Raw genomic sequence first — 13,137 nt, 5'->3', positions numbered from 1 at the left:
GGCCCGGGACAAAGTCATGTGAAGGGCCCCCTCACCCAACACATGCAATGTAATGAGCACCCGATTATGGGCCCCTTCTCCACCTGGGCCCGGGACAAGTGACCCTTTTGTCCCCCCTCTCGGCATCCCTGTGTGTGTGGTACAGGAATAAGAAAGCAAAAGTATAACTTGGGTACATCAACATCACTTGGAGGACGGTCAAAAGTTGGCATTAGAGATGTAAGTCTACTCACTATAGGTCAGCTTGAAGCAATCCACCGGCTTTAACCTAAAATTCTGTCAGACTTAAATTTTGGATCCGCTGTAAACCCAACACATTTTTCATTAATGTCTTTGGAAGGAATATGTGTATTACCAATAGTATTGGTAACTTTATCCACAGGTACTTTTGTCATTAATTATGTAGTAGCAGTTCTGCAAGGACACGTGGATGTCATCTTCCCTTACATCAGGTAAATATTGTTTTATGCCTGTCCTAAACCTTTACTGTATCAAGCTGTGGACAATTCAAGTACCGTATGCTATATTTTGGTATCACAATATTTTAAAAAAGAATCTAGGCAAAATATTTTCAGGTGCCAGTGAGCTATTTCAGTTTTCCAGTTTTAGATTTTAAAAAATGTAGGCCTAGAGAACAGAAAAGTGTTATTGCTGTGGCATTGACATGGCATTAAACAATCATATTGTTTTGACCTTCTGATCGCAGCGATTCTGGAACAAATCCCCCAGAGAGCTGCATTTTTGGATTAATGGCCTCAATAACAGCCATGACAGGTTGGTGATCACTGATCTATAAAATACTCTATAGCGTTAAAATCAACTAACTCAACAAGAAATCATATCCTCAATGTTACAGGTATAGTATAGTCCGCAGTACAGATGCACATGGCAATATTATTTTACCACTTAAAAGAGTTGAAATGAACTCTTCTCTTTCTTGAATACGTATGATACAGTGTACACTTTTTGAGTTGCAGTGCTCTCAAAGACATATTTTTTCAAACTTTGCATATAACATTATTTGAAATTGTGGGAGATGATTATTATAGTTTTTCTTTTGGAAAGGTATTAGATCTGTGAAAAAAAGGGGTTCTACGCGCTTCTGTTTTTACATCTGGTGCATCAACGGGAGGGAGGCAGGTAATCTTGAACGAAGAGAAGACACCGGCGCAGCTCAGATGGGATGCTTTTTCTTTTTAATTCAAGTTGAATTAAAAAGAAAAAGCATCCCATCTGAGCTGCTCCGGTGTCTTCTCTTCGTTCAGCATTAGATCTGTGATTTTATTCTGTCAAACAATTTGATCCATTTGAGCCGATAACTATTTGCTATATCTCTATGAAGCAGTCAGAGTTTGACATGATCAGACTTTCACTTCCTTTTGGAAAAAAAACACAAATTTTCCCAAAGAAGGCATGTTCTCCAAAAGCACATGCATAGAGTTATTGCCTTTAACCGGTAAAGAACTGAAACCACACTAAGTGTGTGTGTGTGTGTGTGTGTGTGTGTGTGTGTGTGTGTGTGTGTGTGTGTGTGTGTGTGTGTGTGTGTGTGTGTGTGTGTGTGTGTGTGTGTGTGTGTGTGTGTGTGTGTGTGTGTTTGTGATCACAGAGGTGGTCAAAGTAAAAGCATAGTGTACCTACACATGATATTATATAGCTGTTACACAATAGTTATGTTATGCCACTGTAATTAGTGAGGTGGAGCGACATTATTTTTGCAGAAAAAAAACTTAGAAATTAAAAAGAAATCCCCAAAATTTAATCCAACCTGTGCAGAATCACCATTCTATAGGAATTGTAGACCAGTTACTCTATGAAGTTAGGGTACTTGTGTTGGAAGCCCACCAGGGGGCCTACAGTATCTGCCCAAAGAGGCCACGCATTCACAAAGGTGTTGAAGGAGAGCACTGTTTTGTATTCAGTTATTTAGCTTCTCTTGTTTGGCATTCTGTGTCGCAGGTGTGGCCACCATATATGCTCGCTACAAATTAATTGAAAAGCTTACTGAAAGGAGAACACTGGTGCGTCCACTGGTCAACCAGATTGCGCTGGGAATCGGACTGCTTTCCTGCTTGGGAATATGCATCGTAGGCACTTTTCAGGTATGTTCTTATCTTCTCTTATCGACGTAGATACACTTTGGGGTCAGTAGACCGTGCATTAAACAATGTATATGCAATAAATAAAATTCGAATTTGAAGTGAAGTAAAATAGGGTGCGTTCAGGTAAATTGGGCCATCAGCTAAATTGGGCCGGATAAGCATTGGGTGTCTCCTTTCTTTTAATTCTACAGATTAACAGATTGACTACATTTTCATGAAGTTGTGATGTGTTTTTGAAAACAGATGTGTTGAAAACTAAAAAAAAATGGAGGAATATTAAAATCATCACTAATTTTGTTTTTCTTTTGTGCAATTCTTAGTTTTACCATTACAATGAATAGGTGGCCCATTTTCCCTGAATAGGTGGCCCATTTTACCTGAATGCATTTTTTTCCATCCAGGATGACACACCTGTCACTAAAACTTGTAAAAATGTATAATTTTTACATTGATCATCTTGTTTTTTGTCATGAAATGGAAGATTATGAGTCACTTTATGCAATCAAACTTAAAGTGATACTGTCTCATTTTTGGAAATAAGCTCATTTTACACCTCCCCTTGAGTTAAATAATAGGGTTTTACCATTGTTCTATACTTTCAACCGTTCTCTGGGTACGGCAGTGCAAATTTTACCTCAAAGCTAGCAGTTAACATTGAGTCCTATGAGACCAGTTAGCCGCCAGCTGGTCTCATAGGACTCAATGTTAACTGCTAGCATGGAGGTAGAATTTGCACTGCCATACTCAGAGAACGGTTGAAAGTACAGGAGAAAGGTAAAACTCAACTATTTAACTCAGGTTTAATATGGGCTTATTTCCAAAAAATGGGACAGTATCACTTTAAGTTTGGTTAATGTATTGATGTTCTTCCTCAGATTTAATCAGTATTCTGAATTTGCCAAAAAGTGGCCAAATTTAGCTGAATGCACCCTACTAGTCGGAACGGCACACTAGTCGTAAAAGCACACGTTTACTGCACGCCTTGTGCGGCTATTGTTATTATACTTTTTGTCTTCTCTTTTATTTCTTTGTAAAGCACATTGAATTGCTTCCATGTATGAAATGCGCTTTAGACATAAATTGCCTTGCCTAAAAGTTTTTTTTCTTGTCTTCCCACACTTCCATAGGAGACAGTCCTAAGATATGTCCATGATGTTGGGGCTGGGCTGCACTTTGTGATGGCAGTGCTTTACATGATCATGCAGACGTATATCTCCTACCGGACACAGTATGGGCCGTCCAAAGCTCTCTGCTGTACCCGAGCCATTATTACCTCTGTAGCCTGTCTGGCTCTCATACCCAGTATCCTTTCACCAAAGATGGATCACCACACTGCTGTCTTGGTCATTCAGTTCATTTGCCTAACCCAGCGGTGGGGAACATATGTCTCGAGGGCCATTTTATTGGCAACTAGAGAAGGTGGGGTCTGTTTTTAAGGTATATAATAGGCCTTAGTATAGGCCTAAAGTGCAGGGTGTAATCCTGGTTTGTGTTCATAGTACTTTTACGGCCCTTGGAGGAATTCGAAGTTGCTCCTCGAATGAGATGGTTCCCCACCCCTGGCCTAACCCCTGCAGTTCAACCCTTTCATGCAGATGGGATCGCTATCGATCCAAGTATTTTTGTTGAAAGGTGAAATGCTATCAAACTCCAAAATAAGTCCAGTTGTCCTTTGCACCCTTACACAAACTGCACTGTTTTTCTGATTTCTTGTTATCATTAACATGATTGTCATTTTTCCAATTTGGAAAAATACCAGATGGAAATTAGCCCTTGGCAATCTGGCATATTTACATATATGTACATGTATGTATATGTTCATTAATGTGCAATATCCTGAAGAAATTTTGTCTGAAATTTTCCTGAGCTATCTGTTGTAGCCATCGTCTGTGCTATTCTTGTGAAATCTCAACAAGTAATCTGGACCGGAAATGAAAAGGTTTGATATGGCATTTGTAAATAAGAGCTTCAGTACGTTTTTGAGGACAAAACACGCACGCACGCACGCACACACACACACACACACACACACACACACACACACACACACACACACACACACACACACACACACACACACACACACACACACACACACACACACACACACCTCCAACCTGAAAGTTGATTTTATAGTTGATGATTCATTTTGCCCACTTAAAACATATTACTTTATCAACATAGTATATTAGGTGTATTGCCTGAAATTTTCTCTCACACACACATACACACACACAGGGCCGGATTAACACACAAGCTAGACATGGCTGCCCCCACCTGCCAGGGGGCCCCTGATCGGCCAAAAACTGTTGTGTTTACATCCGTTTTAAATCTTGTCAATACTCCCCTCCACAGTTGACAGACATGCTATCCTTGATTCCTAGCTCGTAATTATGACCATATGCAAATTTGTGTGGACTAGGGGCCCCGGGCCATCTTAATCCGGCCCTGCACACACACATACACACACTCGTCTGAAATGCGTCTCGTCTCTGCCTCCTGACAGGAGTATGGCCTCCATCTGGCCAGTGCGGTGTGTGAGTGGGTGGTGGCCTTCAGCCTCGTCTTCTACTTCCTCACCTACGTCCACGACTTCAAGGTCAGTCTGGGTCACTCACTTGATATTGGGTTGTGATCACTTCTGGGTCAGGGATTGAGATATCTGAGATTCAGGAAAGAAAGAAAGAAAGAGAGAAAGAAAGAAAGACGGAAAGAAAGAAAATTATTCACAATCATTAATTGATTACCGACTTCAAGGTCAGTCTGGGTCACTCATTTGATATTGGGTTGTGATCATGGGTCAGGGATTGAGATATCGGAGATTCAGGAAAGAAAGAAAGAAAGAAAGAAAGAAAGAAAGAAAGAAAGAAAGAAAGAAAGAAAGAAAGAAAGAAAGAAAGAAAGAAAGAAAGAAAGAAAGAAAATTATTCACAATCATTAATTGATTACCGACTTCAAGGTCAGTCTGGGTCACTCACTTGATATTGGGTTGTGATCACGGGTCAGGGATTGAGATATCGGAGATTCAGGAAAGAAAGAAAGAAAGAAAGAAAGACGGAAAGACAGAATGAAAGAAAATTATTCACAATCATTAATTGATTACCGACTTCAAGGTCAGTCTGGGTCACTCACTTGATATTGGGTTGTGATCACGGGTCAGGGATTGAGATATCGGAGATTCAGGAAAGAAAGAAAGAAAGAAAGAAAGAAAGAAAGAAAGAAAGAAAGAAAAAAGAAAGAAAGAAAATGATTCACAATCATTAATTGATTACCGGACATATAGTGTAGGTGTAGAAGACAGACATATTACAGTACATCTGAATCACACATTTTATGACTAGTATGCTGGTTGTTTTGAACATCAGGTCTACTGATATTTATTTTAGACAGAAAGCAAAGGAAAGTTGTATGGAAAAGATTGATGAGTTTGGGTCTGTAATCAACACTGATGTTCCTTCTTTGTTCTCTTCCACAGCTCTTCACTCTGACTGTAAAAACTGAGTTAGTGGAATACAACTAAATATGTCACAGTTCTTCTAGACCTGAAAAGGGTCCAAAATGTTTTTTGTTTTTTTAATTATTGTTTTCAGTTATGAAGGTGTTATTTAACAAGTGACCCCTTTGCACATTTGGTCTTCATGGGTCAAACCTCCTGATGATATCCCAATCGGTCAGCCATAAATATTCTTGTTTACTTCAAGGTATCATTCAAACATGGAGTTTACGTCTCACAATGTCTTATGCCTATTATATTTTTTACTGCTCATTTTCCCAGCACGGTAAGCAAACGTATTGCTAAGCATATTAAAATAAAATAAAATAAAATAAAATAAAAACCTGTTATCAAAATGAAAATATCATGTGATAATTTCAGACTGACACTAGGCCTACAGTATTTTACTTAAAAGATGCTACAAACTAAAGAGCACATTACAATGGAAAAAAAGAAAACACAAAAGTATTTCTTTTATTTTTTATTTATTTGTGAAATGGCAGGGATCCCACTCGCCATGGAAATTCGAAAAACCTGGAAATTAAGAGATTTGTTTTCCAGTCCTGGAAATGTCCTGGAAATTCACTAAATGTCCTGGAAAAAATCCTTTGTCCAGGATTTTTTCTTGAACCTTTTTTTTCACGGTTTTGTTTTGGATATATTTTTTCCCTGTCCAGTCAAGACATGACATTCCACCTATTGATGTTGTATAGCCATATTTGTCATGTGAGATCTGCAATAGGTAGCTGGTAAATCTAAAATCTGAAAGAAAAAGAAAAAATCTGAAATCTGCACCTGAAAGCATTTTCCTGATTGCTTGCCATCCAACCCAAGACACACCCCTTAGACGCGCAGGTGCGCGAAACCGGCACTTAAAATTAGTGCTTATTTATTGTCTTGGGGGGATGGCCGTAAGAGGGAAACGTTTTTGGACCACAGAGAACAGTGTAGTACGGGGGCACAGGCTGGGGACACCGGCTGCGTTCGAATCAGAAAGGTAGCTGTCCTTCCAGTGAGCCACACACTGCCTGATGCCACTCTTCCAAACCTGCACTGAGTAGGCCTACTGTTCAGTTATGTGTAGCCTATCCTTAGTCTGGAAATGACAGCAGACCTTTCCAAGCTATATAAACCTATACACTTCAATCAATAAGTCCACCCTACATGACCTTAACCTAAACAGCATTGCGATTTGTAACAGGTGCCCCCTCAAGAACCCACCATTGTGGTCTGTACTCTAAAGTCCAATGGCCATCCTTGTATTTAAGGCGTAAATTGCATATGTTACTTTTTATTGAAAAGGCACTGTTGGGCAAACTTCCCTATTATATCTGTAATTTATTGACTTTTTGTACTTGGCACACGTTCCTCACACAAGTTACTACTAAAGTCTTGCACTCCTCGTACTGAATAAAAAAGGCTTTTCTTTTCATGCCCCATATCTATGGAATGAGTTGCAGAAGATATTATGTATGGGCTCTCTGCCCTCATTAGAGACTTTTAAGAGGGAAATTAATACAGTATACACAGAGGAGTGTCATTGTTTCTGACTATGCAGCGCATAGGGTACTTTTTATCTCATAATATGTTTTATGTAAACTTATTCTTCTTGATGTGTTTTTTGTACATTTATTTTCCTTTTTGTCTATGTGTTTGTCTGTGTCTGTAACTATATGTATGCTGCCATTTTGACCAGGACTCCCTGGCAGAAGAGACTGTAGTCTCAATGGGACAATCCTGGCTAAATAAAGGATAAATGAAAAATGAAAATTAATGACTGTATTCTGTTTGTCACTGGAGCAAAGTAGGCTATGAACATATCACCACCTTTCTTGGCCGTGCCTCCTCCACCCACTCTTACGGCTTTATTATGGTCATTTCGGTAGCATACCTGTACACTGACAATTCATCCATCAATCTCCACATGTGGCTGACCCCTATACTCTCCTGACCACCATAGAGGCTCCTTTCCTGGAGAGACGGTTCCGCAATCAAGTTTCCATATCGTTATCACCCCCTGGTGCCTCAGGGGGAAATCTGGAGAAAACTCTCTCCACTTTTGAAAAACAGAATCCTGTTCTAGTTAGTAGTCTACATCTGCACTCACAGTAGACCTGGTCTAAGGCTAATGCAATATTTTGACAAAGTTGTCTTTTTCTATCATTTTTCCATGTACAAACCTTAAACACTTCAATAAATATGCAGTTCTCAAAATGATAGGCCTTATTTTTGTGAAGGCCTACAGGTCTATATTGGACAGCCAATATAGGCACAAGTGGGTTATACATTGACATACAGACTGTTTCTCTTTTAAATGTTTAGTCAGATATACTGTATGATACAGTATATCTGACTAAACATTTAAAAGAGAAACATCAGACTACCTCTACCATTAACTTAACACATGGGTTGCGTTCCAATATGCAACCTTGCGTCCTCCACTTGTGCTTGTGGCCTCGTACCAGGAAGTAATATCTCATGATGACATCACTGACAACAACATTATATTTCAATATCTTGCAAAACTCAATTGTAAAGTCTTTTTCTCATTTGCAAACTGGATGGTGAATGAAGAATAGTCCACCAAAATGTGTTTTGGCTTGGCTGACAGCGGGGAAACGTATTTGTTTTCTACACGGAGGAGGGGCTAGGAGGCAGGGCAACGCCACAAGCACAAGTAGAGGACGAAAGGTTGAATGTTGGAATGCACCCAGAGGCATCCCTCATTACAGCACCCAGACAGTGTAGGCCTGCAAACTTCCTGTTTAGTGGTGGTGAGAGCAGGACTGGACTGGTAATCTGGCGTACAAGGCATTTGCCTGGTAGGCTGACAAGCTCCAGGGGTCGATGCTTTTGTTGTTGTTATTTCTTGAGTTTGTTTGTTGTTTGTTTTTCTCAGGTACTGGCAGGGCAGACGGGGCAGCCCATTGGTTATCTTTAGTAGAAAGTGGACAAACTGAGATAATCGTAGAAGAGCAGGGGAATGTGTGAGGCATGGCCGTAAACCATTGAGGACACAGAGGTCATGTCTTCTGTATTTTTTTTCAGTAGTGTAAAATGTATCTATGATGAAAATCGATATATATGATCAACAATGATGAATTCAGTCTGTATACACCACCCACATTTATCCTCAAGGCAGCTGATTAATGAAAATAAACTTGAGAGTTTGACCGAAGTGTTTGAAGCATTCTAAATGTATGCAGTACAGCACGCAGTATTTGACCCCGGTATTTGAAAATGTCTCGTTACGGCCCTGGTGTGAGGGGCTGGTGTAGGCCAAAATGCCCTGGCTGTTTATGGTTCCAACCCAGCCATGTCAGTCGTGTGACTGAGTCAGTAGGTTACACTCAGGGGGTCAGGATTTGGCTGGTTAGCTTCGCCGATTAGCAAGGCACTTCCCCGTCGCCATTTTCACAAATTCACATCATATCCAGGACCTCTTCGGTCATGGTGATTGGGTGGGTGCGCCATTGCTCTCAGCACATGCGCGAGTTTAGGGTTGGGTACACAGACCTATATAGGTCTGTGGTTGGGCACCTTATAATACCTCCATGCATCCAATGCCCGTCTTCCATATAGCTTACTGGTCAACCTTAAGGCAGTCAGTAACGTGACAGTAGACCCAGAGATGAGCTCAATGAAACTTCATTTTGGAAGCTGAAAAATGTGTTCAATGTTGGCTGAATTCACTAGCCTAGCATTTCCCATTGAAATGACTGGGGGCGGGACTAACTCACTCTTTCCAGGTCTTATACTATCTCCATGGTTACACTCCAGTCAGTGTCAGAGGAAGCAGCTCTGCTCTCACCCATCACCTGCCTTTCAGCCCCATACTCCAGATGGAAAGGTTAGTGCTGCTTACCAAGCTTCATTTACTAAATGAATTAAGCACATTTAAGGTTTAAGTCCTCTGATTTTTGCAATAACAAAACAGTGATTATACTGACGCATGTTAAAGACACACACTTTTCTTTATTTATCTGAATGGCTTTGATGGGGTTGCCTAATTGGGGTTGCCTTGTTTGCCCAATATTTTGGAGTTTTTCATGCCTTCATGATGATAGGATAGTGAAGATGTGAGAGGAAAGTGGTGGGGATGGGGTAGGGCACTGGGGAATGAGCCAGGCCGGATTCGAACCTGGGTCCCCATGTTCATGGTATGGGTGTCCTGTCCTCCTACAGTATGCAGCACCACAAGACCTTCCTTTGGTCCTGATAATACTTGTTCAGTACATCCTTGTGTTTAAGACTTCACCACATCATCGCTGTAGCTAATTTGTACTGTAGGTTGTATTTAAACGTTGACGACTCGATTAGAATCCTGATTACTTTGAATTCTGAAGGAAAATTACCACCAGCTATGCTGTGTGGCAATAAAGCACTAACTTACTTAAACTAGGTACAAGCAGTATGACTTCATGACTTTTTTTAATTATACATTTTCAGCATCTCACAAAATACATGATTGGCAACTTCTGCTTTTTCTAGATAGGCTATGTAAAGTAAAGTCACTATCTTAGATCTGTGACGTTATATGCAAATATGAGTTTTAGTCAGTAGGCTTCGTGTGTGGGTTTCAGACAGCCACCGTCGTGGAAATTGTAAACATGCATGCCCAGGGCCGTAACAAGACACTTTCAAATAATACGTGCTGTACTGCATACTGTACATTTAGAGTGCGTCAAACTCTTCAGTAAAACTCTTATTTTCATTAATCACTGCCTTGAGGATACATGGGAGTGGTGTATACAGACTGAATTTATCATTGTTGATCATATATCGTATGATCATATATATACATTTTACATTTCTGAAAAGAATACAGAGGACATGACCTCTGTGTCCTCAATGGTAGTTACGGCCATGTGCATGCCCTCTCAGGCCATCATCAGTGCATAAACTCTGCTGAATACATTCGATTTGTTTACCATTCATTTGTTTACACATTTCCTCCTCAATTTGAATTGCACAAATAGCCTACAGAATGTAGCAAATATACTACTGTATACAGGCCAAAAGTTTCAAAACTGTGCATGAACACATGTAGAATTATGTGCTTACCAAAAATATAATTCTAGCTGTTGTCCAACAGCAATGTCAGCTGTCTATCCACCTGACGTCAACACAGCACAGCTGATGGCCCCACACATTTCAATAAGCTTATTTTTGTCTATTTTCAAGTAACAATGTCCAGTCAATCATGTCAATTTCAATTGAACATTAGAGTCCTCCAATAACTCACTGGAATTGTAGAACTACAATTTTGAGACCTAAAACTTAGTTTTAAACACTTGCCATTACAAGCATTTTACAGACATTTCTGATATTGAGTCACAGCCAGTTACTTGGAGAGGTCAAACCTGGGTTGGAGGGAATCTGTGGCTGGGTTTTTCATTTTTGCTTTTACTTTTTGTACCACTTTTTCACCTAGATCAGTGGTTCTTAACCTTTTTTTCTCAGCGCACCCCCTTGTTCACAAGACTAGCCGCGCACCCCCAACCCAACGTGTATAACGTGTATAAGGACTAAGAAAGGATTTTAGTGATGAATCACAATGATTTTTGCTTGAGGTATTAATGAAAAGCTTAATGACTTTAAATGGGGACCAAAACATGTTTTCATTTGGTTTAGATTTGGCCGAATTATAATGTTCCCAAATTTTGGTCACAACCTCAACACAAACAACATTCTGCGCACCCCCTGTAATGTCTGGCGCACACCCCAGGTTAAGAACCACCAACCTAGATAACCAGCTATGTTTGACCAAGTGACCCAGTATCAGATCAAGAAAATCTGTCTTGTATTGCTTGTATCAATTAAGATTGACTTGACTGACTGAGTGTTTTTACTTGAAAATAGACAGAAAAACAAGTTTGTTGAAATGTGTGGGGCCCTCAGTTTTGCTGTGTTGACGTCACTGTTTGGCATTTTTAGATGTTTGTTTACTAATTGTTTTTATTTTATATATTCATTTTGTTTGTTAAGCACATAATTATAATGTGTTCATGCACAGTTTTGATGCCCTCCCTGAAAAGGTACTATGCTCTGTAAATAGCCACAAAAATGAAGAGAATTAATTAAATGAGAAAGTGGGTCCAGTGTTTTGGCCTGTACTGTATATCAGGGGTCCCCAACCTTTTCCAACTTACGGCCACTTTAACATTTTGCAAATGGTCAGGGCCCCTATCCCATAATTTGAGAATCACTGCTGTATATTATACATGGGACCACCAAGTCCATGTGCAAGTCCCCACCTCTGTTATACACGATACATTATCTGTATTTTATGTACAATGTAATACTTTGCATAATTGACTGTATGTGACTAGCCACAAGAAAACTGAGAAAATCTCAAATAAAGTAAAACTTTATATTTTTTGTAGAAAGTTGAGGTCTTGGAAGAAGCAATGCTTTAGAAAACAATATTGTTTTGTCTAAAATTGCACATTTCTTCTTTACCTAAACAAGGGCCTAGCTTTGTGTCTTCTCTAACTTAAGGGCTGAATTCTATTTCAGAAGCTGTCAGCAGCCCTGACATAGTGTCTTACGCTGTAGGTAACAGTCTAACGGTGCCAGTGTTAGTATTGCTACCACTTTGTAATTGTTTTTGGAAATGCACTTCTATTCTCTCCATGCAGAAACAGAAGATGGATGATGATGGCTGTCGCCATAGTGTGTGTCCTGGTCAACAGTGAGTACTGTAGTAAATAGCTGTGTGTGTGTGTGTATGTGTGTGTGTGTGTGTGTGTGCGCGTGTGTGTGTGTGTGTGTGTGTGTGTGTGTGTGTGTGTGTGTGTGTGTGTGTGTGCGCGCGCGTGCGTGCGTGTGTGTGTGTGTACGTGCGTGTGTGTGTGTGCGCGCGTGTGTGCGTGTATGCGTGCATGCGTGTGTGTTCGTAAAATACACATATTTTGTTTGTAAGTAGCCTACCGTATGTGTGTTAATATTGATTACCCATTTTAGAGTACAGCATACTACTGTGTTTGGGTTTTCATTTGCCTGTCTGTGTTCTGTAATGCAGCATGCGGTCACTTTGTGTATGAGAATGTATTTCTGTGTGCGTAGGTATTGCTTGTGGTATTGCATCTGATGATGCATCTGACAGTGCTGACAACAACGTAAACGGGGAAGGCAACAACAGCGATGAGTCGGATTGTGAGGGTAAACTGCTGTGGTCCCCTTATCTTCATGCTCACAAATAATGTCATAACTAATGTCACTCTGAAGAGAAAACGTGATGAAATTATAATATAAAGTACAGTTTGACAATTTGGATGGTTTTTAGACATGCATGTTTGCATATGAAGCACAAAACAGAGGACAAATATTATTTTTTCAGGGGCTTTTATGCCTTTATTTGGTAGGATATTGTGAGCTGGTGACAGGAAGTGAATGTGAGAGAGATAGTCAAGTCAAGTCAAGAGTTCTTTTGTCAAAAATCTATGTAACAGGGTTAGCACAGAAGTTTGAAATTGCGTTTGACCAGTCTCCATTGTGCAGTTTAACCCTATTCAGACTGGGCTTTTTTGGCATTCCTGG

The 13,137-nt window shown here is 40.1% G+C and overlaps 1 protein-coding gene across 1 annotated transcript; it reads left to right on the top strand.

The window, feature by feature from the left end:
• The first annotated feature begins 313 nt into the window (after positions 1 to 313).
• On the top strand, positions 314 to 5,651 carry LOC134464531 (DNA damage-regulated autophagy modulator protein 1-like). The gene is made up of 7 exons (XM_063217961.1): positions 314 to 452; positions 707 to 774; positions 1,960 to 2,102; positions 3,230 to 3,404; positions 3,983 to 4,041; positions 4,609 to 4,701; positions 5,578 to 5,651. The coding sequence occupies exons 1-7, from the start codon at positions 328 to 330 to the stop codon at positions 5,620 to 5,622; spliced, it is 708 nt and encodes a 235-aa protein (XP_063074031.1). The 5' UTR covers positions 314 to 327; the 3' UTR covers positions 5,623 to 5,651.
• The last annotated feature ends 7,486 nt before the right edge of the window (positions 5,652 to 13,137 follow it).

This window comes from Engraulis encrasicolus, chromosome 15 (genome assembly GCF_034702125.1).
Source record: "Engraulis encrasicolus isolate BLACKSEA-1 chromosome 15, IST_EnEncr_1.0, whole genome shotgun sequence".
In the NCBI taxonomy this organism is placed as follows: Eukaryota; Metazoa; Chordata; class Actinopteri; order Clupeiformes; family Engraulidae; genus Engraulis; species Engraulis encrasicolus.
The sequence above is the reverse complement of the archived record's forward strand: the minus strand, read 5'-3'. Positions and strand labels throughout refer to the sequence as shown.

What these genes read in the sequence shown, in the direction of transcription:
- LOC134464531 (XM_063217961.1), top strand. Translation starts at nt 328, where the DNA reads ATGTCTTTGGAAGGAATATGTGTATTACCAATAGTATTGGTAACTTTA. An exon ending in GCATCGTAGGCACTTTTCAG is followed by an intron (nt 2,103 to 3,229) that starts GTATGTTCTTAT and finishes ACACTTCCATAG; the next exon opens with GAGACAGTCCTAAGATATGT. An exon ending in CCTACGTCCACGACTTCAAG is followed by an intron (nt 4,702 to 5,577) that starts GTCAGTCTGGGT and finishes TCTCTTCCACAG; the next exon opens with CTCTTCACTCTGACTGTAAA.